Source organism: Macaca mulatta, chromosome 7, assembly GCF_049350105.2.
Source record: "Macaca mulatta isolate MMU2019108-1 chromosome 7, T2T-MMU8v2.0, whole genome shotgun sequence".
In the NCBI taxonomy this organism is placed as follows: domain Eukaryota; kingdom Metazoa; phylum Chordata; class Mammalia; order Primates; family Cercopithecidae; genus Macaca; species Macaca mulatta.
In genome coordinates this window covers 104,915,658-104,928,297 of record NC_133412.1, presented here as the reverse complement: position 1 = coordinate 104,928,297, position 12,640 = coordinate 104,915,658, and the positions used below count along the sequence as shown (strand labels likewise).

The following is a 12,640-nucleotide window of genomic DNA, read 5'->3' as shown; positions in this document are numbered from 1 at the left end:
TATAATGATCTCTAATGTCTACCACGATATCAATAACATTCAGAGCTACCCTTTACCTACCATGTCCTAAGGCTATGCTAAGTACTGTAAATACAATCACACTTCACTGCCATAGTGACCAATGAGATGGGTATTCTCATCCCTAAATCATGGAAGGAAACTCTGAAGCTAAATTATTTGCTCAAGGTCACACAGTTAGTAAATGACAAAGCCAAAATTCAAACTATCTGAGTGACTGGTTTGTATAAGGAAGTTACCAAACAAGATGACAATTAGATACAGACTTTTGTGCATGGAATTAGGTGGCTTAAAATAATAATGACTCAGTAATGTTGAGCAATATAGCATAGTAAAATTAAGAGCACAGTTATAGGGCAGGCCTTATTTCAGCCATCCTTACCACTCAGTGCTGCAGTCAAGTCTTAGACTTCATCCCTTTCTCCTAAATCCTGGACATGGAACTCCCCTTCCCCTTATCACCCACATGATACCTCCTTGACTGTCAGCAGAACCTTTGGCTCCTTAACTCCTCCCCATTTTCAATCCACCAGTTTCCTCTGCCTTCACTTGTCTACCTTAACAATCGGAACTGCAATTATAAGCAAATTTGATGAAGAACCCTCTTATACCCTAGAATCTGTCGCCCTGTGATAGTCCGTGATGTCCACAGTACTAAAACTCAACTCTGGAGTATCCACAGAAACTGCAGTTAAGAATACGGGCTCTGGAAAGCAGACTTCTTGGATCAGAGCCCAGATGCCCCACTAAACAAATAGATGTTCTTATGTAAGTTATTTAACCTCTCTCAACCACATTTTCCTCATGTGCAAAATGGGGGAAATGATGTTCTGTATTTCACAGGGTTGCTGTGCGAGTTGAGTTTAATTTATGTAAATCACATAGAACAGCATTCTAGTTCAAAGCACACAGACTTCTGAGAGAGCTTGGGGAAAGACACAAATGAGCATATATCTCCAGTCTCTGAGAAATAATTATGGCTGAGATGCAGAATGCTATCCAGTCTTATAAAGATAATAAAGATCATCTAATTTTTCTAAGAAGACAATATAATCCTTAACCTTTACAAATAAATAATAAAAAGTTCCAGACCGGCCAGGCGCAGTGGCTCACACCTGTAATCCCAGCACTTTGGGAGGTTGAGGCGGGCAGATCATGAAGTCAGAAGATCGAGACCATCCTGGCCAACACGGTGAAATCCTGTCTCTACTAAAAATACAAAAATTAGCCAGGCATGGTGTTGGGCGCCTGTAGTCCCAGCTACTCGGGAGGCTGAGGCAGGAGAATTGCTTGAACCCGGGAGGTGGAGGTTGCAGTGAGCCAAGATCACGCCACTGCACTCCAGCCTGGCGATAGAGCAAGACTCTGTCTCAAAAAAAAAAAAAAAGTTCCAGACCACAGTAGAATTGTCTCTGTTTTTTGTTTTTGGCAGAAAAATTAAACCACAGGAAAGGTAGAATTTCTCTCTTTTATAAGATAAATATTTTTAAGACTAAAATAGCTATATAATTTTCAGAATTATTTATTAGGAAATAAATCAGTTCAGTGATCTACATTAGGATTTAATCTATATATTTGTTTCCAGGTCAAATGTGGTATAGACTGCTCACTGCTCACCAAAATTCATGATCTCATCTTCCTTGGCATACAACTAATCAATATTTCTTGGGCTCCTTGAGAAATGTGACATGTGGTCATGTGACTGATTTTAGCTAGAAGAATGTGTGTAGAAGTATGTGTATCACTTCTAGGTCTGGCCCATAAAAATCTCCAAGGTAGGTATATGCCTCTGTATTCTCTTTCCTTGTGGCTGGCTAGAATGAAGATGGCTCCTAATGTAATTTTAGAAGCCACAATTGAAAATGACAGAGGCTCCAACAGTCTGAAAGACTGCATGGAAGAAGGCTACTCTGCTCACCTGTTCATCTACTGTAATAGGACTGTTACATGAGCATGAAAGAAACTTCCATTGTATTTGTATCATTATATATTTTGGGGTTTACTTGTAACAGCAATTTGTCTTCTTTAAATAATGCAAATTTCAAATAATGCAGAATTTTAGACTCAAAATAATATATCAACTTAATAAATCTACATGAAGATAATGTAGATGGCTCAATGAATATACTCAAGGCATAAATCTCAAAGAACAGTAGTGTTTAAAATTCTAATTATTATTTTTTTCTTTTTTTGAGACAAGGTCTCACTCTAACACTCAGGCTGGAGTGTACTGGCATGATCACAGTTCACTGCAGCCTGGACCTTCCAGACTCAAGTGATCCTCCCACCTCAGCCTCTTGAGTAGCTTGGACAACAGTTGCATGCCACCATACTCGGCTAATTTTTTATTCTTTTGAAGAGACAGGGGTCTCAATATGTTGCCCAAGATGGTCTTGAACTCCTAGCCTCAAGCAATACTCCTGCCTTGGCCTCACGAAGTGCTGGAATTACAGGCATGAGCCACCATGCCCAGCCCCAAATTCTTATTACCAAATAAAGGGATTAGTCAAAATCCTCATGTAAAATACATAAAAATATGTAAATTTATCTGTTTTATAACATTCTAAAAAGTTATAAGAAAAATTAATTATTATATAACATTATGTAAACATTGAGTGCTTAGACTGCCAAAAACTACTGTACTTAAGCCATTTATATGCATTATCTTGTTTATTTCTCATCTTAATCTCCTGAGGAAAATACTACTATGATTCCCATATGATGATTGAGAAAACTAAGGCACAGAATAAATAACTCAGGTCATACAGTCACAAAGTGGCAGAGCTGAGATCTACAATTCAAACTCCTCAGCTCATGTTCTTCACTACTATGCAAAAATGCCTCTGCAAGTAGTTTCCTATCATCTAAAACATTATAAGAAAATTTGGAAAGCAATTTAATTTGAAACCACTAAAGAATATAAAAAATACAGTTCTCTAAATGATAACAAAAATCTGTATATAAGAAACTTTTTAAAGAGCATTTCTCTTGTCAATATCTTTACCAGTTTCTTCCTTGATGAACACTATTAAATCACAACTCTCATAGAGAAGAAGGGCAGAGATTTGTGGCTGAGAACCTAACCTCTTATTTCTTCTAGTTTGTTGTCAACCTGAACTAAAAAGCAGCTCCTGGTAGATTTATTAATGGCGTCATAACTCTCAAAATTATTTTGATTTCTGTCTTTTTTGTTCTAACTCTCCTACCCTATACAATCGATTCCCAAGATTGTCAATTCTTCCTTCAAAATGTCAATTACATTCATTTCCCCTTCCATTTTCACTGGCATTATTCTAATTAAGTCCCTTACTGTCTATCACCTACACCATGTTTTTCCAACTTTTTAAACTGTCTTACTGATAAAAGAAATATTTTACATCTTGACTACATGGAAGAAGGCCACTCTGCTGACCTGTTCATCTACTATAATATTACTGTTACATGAGCAAGAAACACACAATACACACATATAATATACGTGTTTATATTTGAGACCAAATCTTTATGAAATAAGACTCTTCCTAAGAGCAATTTACTCTGACACGGTTTAAGCATTTTTGATTACATCTCTTACTGTATCAATTTCATGATCTGTTTGTGGGTCACAATCTGCAGCATGAATAACTTTGATCATTGCAAATGTTCCCTTACTTCCTCCATGTTTCCTGGCCCCTATTCTTTTTATTTATCTCCACCAGATTAAAACTTTGTAAAGCTCTATCCTAATGATGTCTACTTCCCATCCAGCATTCTTTATGAACTCCTCTTATAATCTTAAGAAGAAAGTACAAATTCCTTAGCCTACTGTTTAAGGCTCTACCAAACCTGGCCATACACCAATACACACTACCTCAACTATAGACAAACTGAACAATCCTGAACACAACTTGTGTATTCCTGACTCTTTCAAGACTGAATTCTGTCCCTCCCTAGTCCCTAGATATGCCTACGAAAATCCTACTCCACTCATTCACTCAGCATATATTTAGTGAGAAACTGCATCTTCCAGGCACAGCGAGAGAGACAGGTGGTCCCTGTACTCACCGAGCTTATAGTATGAGTATAGTATAGTATAGTATAGTATAGTATAGTATAGTATAGTACAGTACAGTACAGTACAGTATAGTATGCAAATGTGAAAGTACTAACAAATGTGAAAACAGTTACAAAAGGAGTAATAGAGTATAATTGTATCATAAAACTAAAAAAGCTCATAAAAGGGTTAGGGCGGGCTGGGCGTGGTGGCTGACGTCTGTAATCCCAGCACTTTGGGAGACCGAGGCAGGTGGATTGCTTGAGGTCAGGAATTCGAGACCAGCCTGGCCAACATGGTGAAATCCCATCTCTACTAAAATACAAAAATAAGCTGGGCATGGTGGCGGGTGCCTGTAATCCCAGTTACTAGGGAGGCTGAGGCAGGAGAATTGCTTGAACCCAGGAGGCAGGGGTTGCAGTGAGCTGAGATCGCACCACTGCACTTCAGCCTGGGTGACAGAGTGAGACTCTGTCTCTCAGGGAGACGTGCCCTCTCCCTGAGAAAAGCCTTTTGTTTAAGTACCAAAGTATAAAAAGGGCTGTTAACAGGTGAAAAGTGAGGTTAAAATGTTCTCCAGTAGGGAAAAAGCATGGTAAGGGTCTCGAGGAGAAAAATGCTGTGTGGAAACTTCAAAGAAGTAGAAGAAGACCAGTTTGGCTGTGGCACAGAGAAAGCAAGGCAGAGCAGCCCATGAGCTGGGGGTAAAGGGAACAGCAGATGTGGATGGCATTACATCCTAAATCAAAGTATCCTGCCTGCTATATGCCAGGTAACTATGCATTTAAGATTGTTTAAAGCATGTTTTCTTGCTATCCAAAATTTGCGTTCTTCTGTGAAGACTGACAGGTAAACCTGTAGTGCAATAAGAACCAAAGTAAATGTATGTGTAAGTAGATCCCAGATAGGAGTATTAACTTTTCCTGGCACACTGGGAAAAGCTTTCTAGAGGAAATAATGTCTGAGCAGAGATGTTAAAAATGAATACATGAGTTCCCTAAACTGGCCGTGGTTTATCAGGCAAAGGACCAGGATGTGTAAAATTACAGGGGCATGAAAAAAATAATCATGGCTTTTCCATAAAGCCATCCCTGATAGTCTGGAAGAAAAAGTGTTTTCATGCTTTTCAGAATTTAAGGCCTTTGCATCAAAACAGAGTTAGTCTACAGGATGATAAAGTACTTGAAGAAAGAGGCTTCATCCTTCTTTATTTTTTTCTAAACCACTAATGGAAGTTTATTACAGTACTTTGCTTATAGAAGACACTAAATATCAGTAAATATAGGCTTGTGGAAAAATAAATTAATCACATTTGTTGAATTAAAAGTAACTAAGTGATCTCTTATGTGCCAAAGGAGTAAGAGAATAAATATACTTTAATTTACTTTTCAGTAGCAGGGAAAGAGATTATCAAAGAAGTAAAGGACATATAGTGCAAGGGTAGGAGAAGGGCTCCAAATCCGGGTGCTTGGGACTCCCATGTATAAGAAGGCAAGAAAAATGAGTGAGAATGACACAACACATAAATTACTCATTATTAAAAATGTATAAGACTGAAAATTTTTATGTTGTTTTAAAAAATAGTCTACCTACAAATATTAAGATAATTAAGGATTTGGCACAGTTGCTACCATTTCAGGCAGAGAACAGAAAATTTAATAGCTCATCTCTTCTACTTCCCCTATCTAAGCCTTGAGTTTTAAGAAATCATTTAAATTAACTTCAATATGTTCTTGCAGACATTACTAAACTCTGTCCATACCGATGCATTCCAATGACATCATTGTTTCCACGGTAACTAATGCATGTCAAATGGGAGAAAAACAGAGAGCAGGACTAAAAACCAAGGGGAAGAAATGCAATAAACTGGTATAAACAAAGCATAACATCTTTTTTTGTATTTATAAAACACTTAATAATTTCAAATCCTTTACTATTACTTAGGCTCTGGGACTTTTAAGGCCCAGAGGGATCTCAGAGGTCATCAAATCCACTTCCCACTCATAGCCAAGACCTTCTTTACAATGTAGCTAATCATGATTGCCCAATTGTTCACAGAGCTTATTGCTGGAAAGTTCTCACTCATTCACCTGCAAACATTACTGAATACCTATCTTGTTCTTCAGGTTTAAGAGATGATTAAGACCTTCTATCTCTTTTAAAAAATGTTTGTAGTTTAGAAGGCAAATAATTTAAATGTAGGGTGAAAAAAAAAAAAGAGAGCTATAATAAAGATACAGGAAGATGTCCAAAAGTTCTTACAGAGGAAAGAACTATAAATTTCAACTTGGAAGAATTACACAATTCCAATGACTTTCATTTCTACTCCCACTAAGTCCCACAAACCCATGACAACATCCTGGACCTTGCCATGACCCAGAACTGCTCTAACTTGGCAAACTTATACTCGAACATCAACTTTCTGATCCCAAACAGCTCTTTCACCTTCTAACTGATCCCCGAAGTAGTTCTATGAGCCTTATGCAGTCCATCAGCCTTCATCTGGAATATGTCTTCATAATACTTCCTTGCTAATATCCTTACCATTTATCCTTCAGTGGCATCCACCTAGCAATAGCCTAACCTGGACTTAGTGATCATCCCTCTTCCTCTCTGTTATGTTCCATAAGGATTATCTGTCCAACCCTCTGCCTTAGAATCTAGGAAAAAAATCTGTCAGAACAGTATAAGTATCCAAGTTTACAGGTATACAGATTTACATAGGGACTGAAAAATAATATATGCTGAATTTGGCAACTACGGTCATTAGACTCCTAACTAGCAAAGTCCATGTAGGACTTGCTCCATATACGTAGTCACCTCAAATGGCAGTGTCAGTTGAAATGGTATTTTGATATACAAAATGATAATTTATATGGGGTAAAATTGTAAGAAAGAGGTCTTACTTCTGCTCTGTTTAAAACTTCTTCCTCAAAGAATTCATGTTTTTGGGTGAGTGAGACACCCTCAACTCTCATCGTACAGAATGAGAAGTTAAGCATTCACTTATGTGCAAATAGAATGGCTATTATCCTGACTTTGGAGTGATCTTAACAGACAATTGGCACTGTTATCTAATTTCTGCCAGAAAGAAGCATTATAGATTACTTAAGTCAATGTCATAATTTTTGGTAGATAACCTTCTAACTTTTTGCTGATTTGTATTTTAAAATCCCATATAATAAGTAACCTTATTTAGTTATCTGGGTAGGCATTACTTGTGTCTAGTTTGTCTTACAGGGCATAATATGAAGTAACATTGCTCAAATTAGGTGCTTTAGAGAGTTTTCTGTGTGAGGCAGGCATTTGGTTATCATTGTTTTAAAAATTTTCCAACCTAAAGTTCACAACATAGAACAATGGCCCTAAACTACTTGCTGATTACAATTATAAACCTGCTAGTGAAAAACCCTTGGACCACCTGGAAGGTAAGCAAACAGGCACCTTCCTTATCAGCCTCCTCATCATGAGAACATGTCAATCCAACCCAGAGTTCCGCAGCTTGCCAATGCCCACAGCACTGTGCTAACTGGCAAGGGAGAAGAGGTACTTGAGGAAATTCACCTCGACCATTCTACTACACTATTTTATACTTTTCAGAAGCCCTCTGAGAGATAAACATTTATGAAAGCTTCCCTTCAAGTCCATTCATTCAAATACATTATTGGATCTTATCCTGTGTCATGGTCTCACTGAAGAATCTGATAAAAGTTATAATTCGTTCCATACCAAAACAAATACATGTAGGCATACAATTTAGGGCTGGGGGAGGTGAGGGAGAGAAAAATCATGAGACTCCTGAAGCTAATCTACAGACTGAAGTTTAAAAAGCTCTGATGTATATGCTCTAAAATCTGTCTTTGAATTAAGCAAGGCTACTAGCTAGCCACAGAGAAGTATCATGTTGGCGTTGTACTGAAATGTTTGTTTTAAATTGTACTCCAGCACGATTCCACCTGCTTTTGTTGAGGCACACTAGAAGGAAGAACCCTGTATTTACTGTAAAGAAGGTGATGAGAGTGTGTTCATTACATGCACAGGTTCTTCTTTCTAAGAACTTAGGGAAGATATTTCTCTCTGGTCTCAGCTCTGTCTCTCTTGAGCATCCAGTTTTATTTTTTTTTTAACTTGCAGAAACGCACAGTTTTATAATGGTACTATATTTCTTTCCCTTTGGCTGCTAGAAAAGTCGTGGTACACCCCTAGCATGTATTTAAGTTCCTTAATAGCATGCAATTTTTTTACTGACTTCACTTCTGACTCCATCTAACTTTAATTATTTTGTCTATTTTTATTTTATTTTTAACTTTCATTCCACCAAATTGGGTAGAAAATCCTGAAGTGCCTCCTAGAAGAAGGTGAGCTATAAATGAGTTGAACTGTAGGAGGCAGAAGGAAAAAAGTAATCTTTTTTCATCTGTTTCCCCATAAGTGATCTATTCAAGTCTATCGATCTAAATAATTTCCTAAAACACTCTTGTAATTTTTTTTTGGTCAGTGAGAGCTGCAAGTATGAGAGAAGTAGTACTTCTATAGAAAACTCTTACCTAAAGGGTGTCTTAGAATTCTTCTGGATTAATATCTTGTATAGACGCGTTTGCACCTATAAGTGTGTTTTTAAAGTAACCATAACGATAAACTAGGACTTTCATAAAGACTCCTGCACAGGACTAAATTAAAACTTTAACTGTATTTTTCAATGACTTGCTTCTTCAGTTAGAAGAGTTTTATATTTTTCAACAGTGAAGCTGTAAATGCTTACGGGCACATGGACTTTGCGAAACATCTCAGCACCCTTGTGCGCATCCATCAATGCGACGTCCTGGGGCGTGGAGACAATCACAGCACCTAGCCAAAGTTAAACAAAATGCTATTATGTTTTCATTATTTATGGAGAAATTACTTTCAACATTATGTTGCTTACATGCGCAAATAGTCTATTACATTAACTACTTAGGTCATTCACATACATTTTACACAAATGAATGAGAAAGACAAGAAAATGTCGACTTTGTTTTTGCCTACCTTTGAATCCTCACTTCTAAAATCACAACTGGGCTGGGCATGGTGGCTCACGCCTACAATACCAGCACTTTGGGAGGCCAAGGTGGGCGGATCATTTGGGGTCACGAGTTCAAGACCAGCCTGGCTAACATGGTAAAACCCTGTCTCTACTAAAAATACAAAAATTAGCCAGGCATGGTGGCTCGTGCCTACAATCCCAGCTACTTGGGAGGCTGAGGCAGGAGAATCACTGAAACCCAGGAGACAGAGGTTGCAGTGAGCCAAGATCACACCACTGCATTTCAGCCTGGCTGACAGAGCAAGACTCCATCTCAAAACAAAAAATAAAATAAAATAAAAACAAAATCACAACTGACTAATCAGTGATTCAGGATCATAACTCTATCAGTGGAACTTTCTTCCCATTCAGATAACGTGCAGTTATACAGATGGATGAGGTAGGCTTTACTTTCAAATTAACAGTCCAATAGCCAGGCATGGTGGCGTGTTCCTGTAATCCCAACTACTTGGGAGGCTGAGGCGGAGGGATCACTTAAGCCCAGAAGTCCAAGACCAGCCTGGGCAATACAGTGAGACTCCATCTCAAAAAAAAAAAAAAAAAAAAAAAAAGGCCGGGCGCGGTGGCTCAAGCCTGTAATCCCAGCACTTTGGGAGGCCGAGGCGGGCGGATCACGAGGTCAGGAGATCGAGACCATCCTGGCTAACACGGTGAAACCCCGTCTCTACTAAAAACTATACAAAAAACTAGCCGGGCGAGGTGGCGGGCGCCTGTAGTCCCAGCTACTCGGGAGGCTGAGGCAGGAGAATGGCGTGAACCCAGGAGGCGGAGCTTGCAGTGAGCTGAGATCAGGCCACTGCACTCCAGCCTGAGCAACAGAGCGAGACTCCGTCTCAAAAAAAAAAAAAAAAAAAAGAAGAAAGAAGAAAGAAGGAAGAAGTAAGAAGAAAGAAAGAAGAAAGAAAGGAAAGGATAAAGAGGGGAGGAGGAGGAGAAGAGGAAGACGAAGAGGCGGAGGAGGTGGAGGAGTAGGAGGAGGAAGAGGACGAGGTTGTTAATAGTCTACTTGGGAGACTGAAAAATTCAGCATTACAATACAATATGCTAAGGAGGAGAAGAAGGAGAACAAGGGGGAGGAGAAGAAAGAAGAAGAGGAGGAGGAAGAAGCTGTTAATATTCTACTTGGGAGACTGAAAAAATAAGGATTACAAAACAATATGCTAAGCATCATAACAGAGGTGTGCACAAAGTGTTATGGAGTTATAAAGAAGAAACAGGAAGAAAAGCTAACTAATTCAATCTAGGAGATAAAATGGTGAAATATGACAGATGGAAGCTAGACATAGGAGAAGCAATAGAGGAAAGTTTCCAGGAAGATGTGATTCTTAAGCTGAGTCCTAGAAGTTTATATTCTTAAAAACTCACACTATGGAAAGCAGTTTGGTGGGAATAAAACTGAGGGCTGTGGCAGAAATTCAGATGCAAAATGTTAGAGGCCTGAACTGAAATGGATGGAGACGGCAAATTTTCTGGATCTCCACTACTACCCTACAGAAACCAGGTAGTACTAGGGTATAGAGTTTTGACAGAAAGTGCAGTACAATTTTTCTTTAGGTCGAAATAACAAAGTCCTAGTTAAGATTGGCAGAGTCTGTGAATTTTTTTTTAACTTTGTGGTTCCCTCTCGATGATAACCTAAAAGATAATTAACATAAACATAATATGGATCACATGGCTGACCATCACCTTATAACTAAATACACAATGCTACGACAATTCAGAGCCCCAAACTGTTAAACTGGTATCAAGCGGCAGTCTGACACAACTAATGAAAACAGAGGCAAGATTAACAATAAATAACTGATTACACCAAGTGAAGGTATTAGATAATAGACAGTATTGCCTGAAGGGATATTTTGAAGAAGTTTGAATAGAGAAAAGTGGTGGGAGAACCAAGTTATCACAAAGCACATGGCAGTATAGGCATGCCAAACTCAAAAGAACCTATACAGTAGTAGTTAGCTATAAATTCATCTTGCAATCAGCATCTTCATTTCAGGAAAAAACATGTTTTACATTAAATTAATGTCATAAATTCGAATTTTACTGATTTTGTAAGTTTTGCTTGTATTTAATTTAATTTTTAAACTATACAGTATGAGCTAAAAACTTAAGGAATTTGTGTTTATACCTAGTTAAGTAATCTTATAATAAAAATAAGTCAGTATGGGGTGTGGGAAGATTATTTTTCCTTTAGAAGAAGGGCCTATTCATTACTCAAGTTTGAGATACACTATTTTTAGAATTCTAAGAGATCAGGATTCAAAATTTGATTCTACAGCTGACTACCTGTGTGACTAGATAATGACTTAACCTATCAGAGTTTTTGTTTCTTCATCGACAAAATGGCATGTAAATACTTAGGTCACAGGGTTAGAATAACTAAATAAACCACTATACACAGTTACTTGACATGATGCCTAACATTCAATAAATGATAGCTAACACTGTTAATATCATCATTATTACATTTGTTATTGTTATTAATAAAATGCCTTATACGTTGCTGGGAGGGTCATTTTCCTAAAGGCTATCAAGCAGCTCATCCTACTTTTCAAACTGTTCCATGGATCACTACAGCCTAGTATTTGATTGACTTCACCCAAGAAACCAAAAATTAACACTCCTCTTTCCCCTCTTGCAAAGACTGACGGAAATTACATCTTGGCAAAAATTATACTCTACACCTCCAATACACTTCCAGAATTTGCCACCTTCTAGATTCTGTTATTAATCTGTTTCCTAGTTTTTTTCATATCCAGTCATTTGGAAGGGATCAAATTCCAGCTTTGGCTGTATCCAGCTATATAACTAACCTCAAACTAATAACTCAGAATCACTCTGAGTCTCGGTTTCTTTAACTGTAAAACTAGTGCCTGCACTAGATAGTTTCCAAGGACTCAGTTATCTCTATGATTACACTATTTAGCATTCCATCTTAACTATAAATAGCTTTTAGAACTACCTCTGCTCAACCTAACTGCCCTAATAATCTTATTTAAGAGGTATTAGTCGTCAATCTCAGAGCGATTCTCTTCCTACATAATCAGAGGAAGCTATTTCCTCCAAATCTTCTCCTTCACTATATATTAGTATGTAGGGTGTTCTCTACTGCATTGGCTCTAAAAAGTATTCTTAGCTTTCATATGATATAAACACGTTACTTTTTACATACTTTTTGTCTACTATTTGTATCATCTTTACACAATATAACTTCAAGGGCAATTATGATATTTTTCATCTTTTTATCAAACAAAAGTAATGACATAATATTTTGCACAAAATAAGCACTTAACAAAAGATCAGCAATTTAAACAATGTTCTTGTATTTTCAGAATCATCTCCCCTAGATGATCATATCCCCTAGATTATAAACTTTAAGTTGGCAACTCCTTGCACTAGGAGTCAAGAGCTCCAGATTCTGGTTGTGATGACAGTCTTAATATAATATATAACCTTGAATAACTAAGTCTCAATATATCTCAATTAACTCCTTTACAAATTGA

The 12,640-nt window shown here is 37.6% G+C and overlaps 1 protein-coding gene across 5 annotated transcripts in view; it reads right to left on the bottom strand.

The window, feature by feature from the left end:
• Positions 1 to 12,640, bottom strand: part of NUBPL (NUBP iron-sulfur cluster assembly factor, mitochondrial) — a 295,919-nt gene that overhangs the window by 61,170 nt on the left and 222,109 nt on the right. For all 5 annotated transcript variants that reach the window (XM_077940878.1, XM_077940880.1, XM_015143512.3 and 2 more), the window contains one exon: positions 8,814 to 8,899. In XM_077940878.1, coding sequence (XP_077797004.1) covers positions 8,814 to 8,899 — 86 coding nt within the window. The remainder of the gene's footprint in view (positions 1 to 8,813; positions 8,900 to 12,640) is intronic.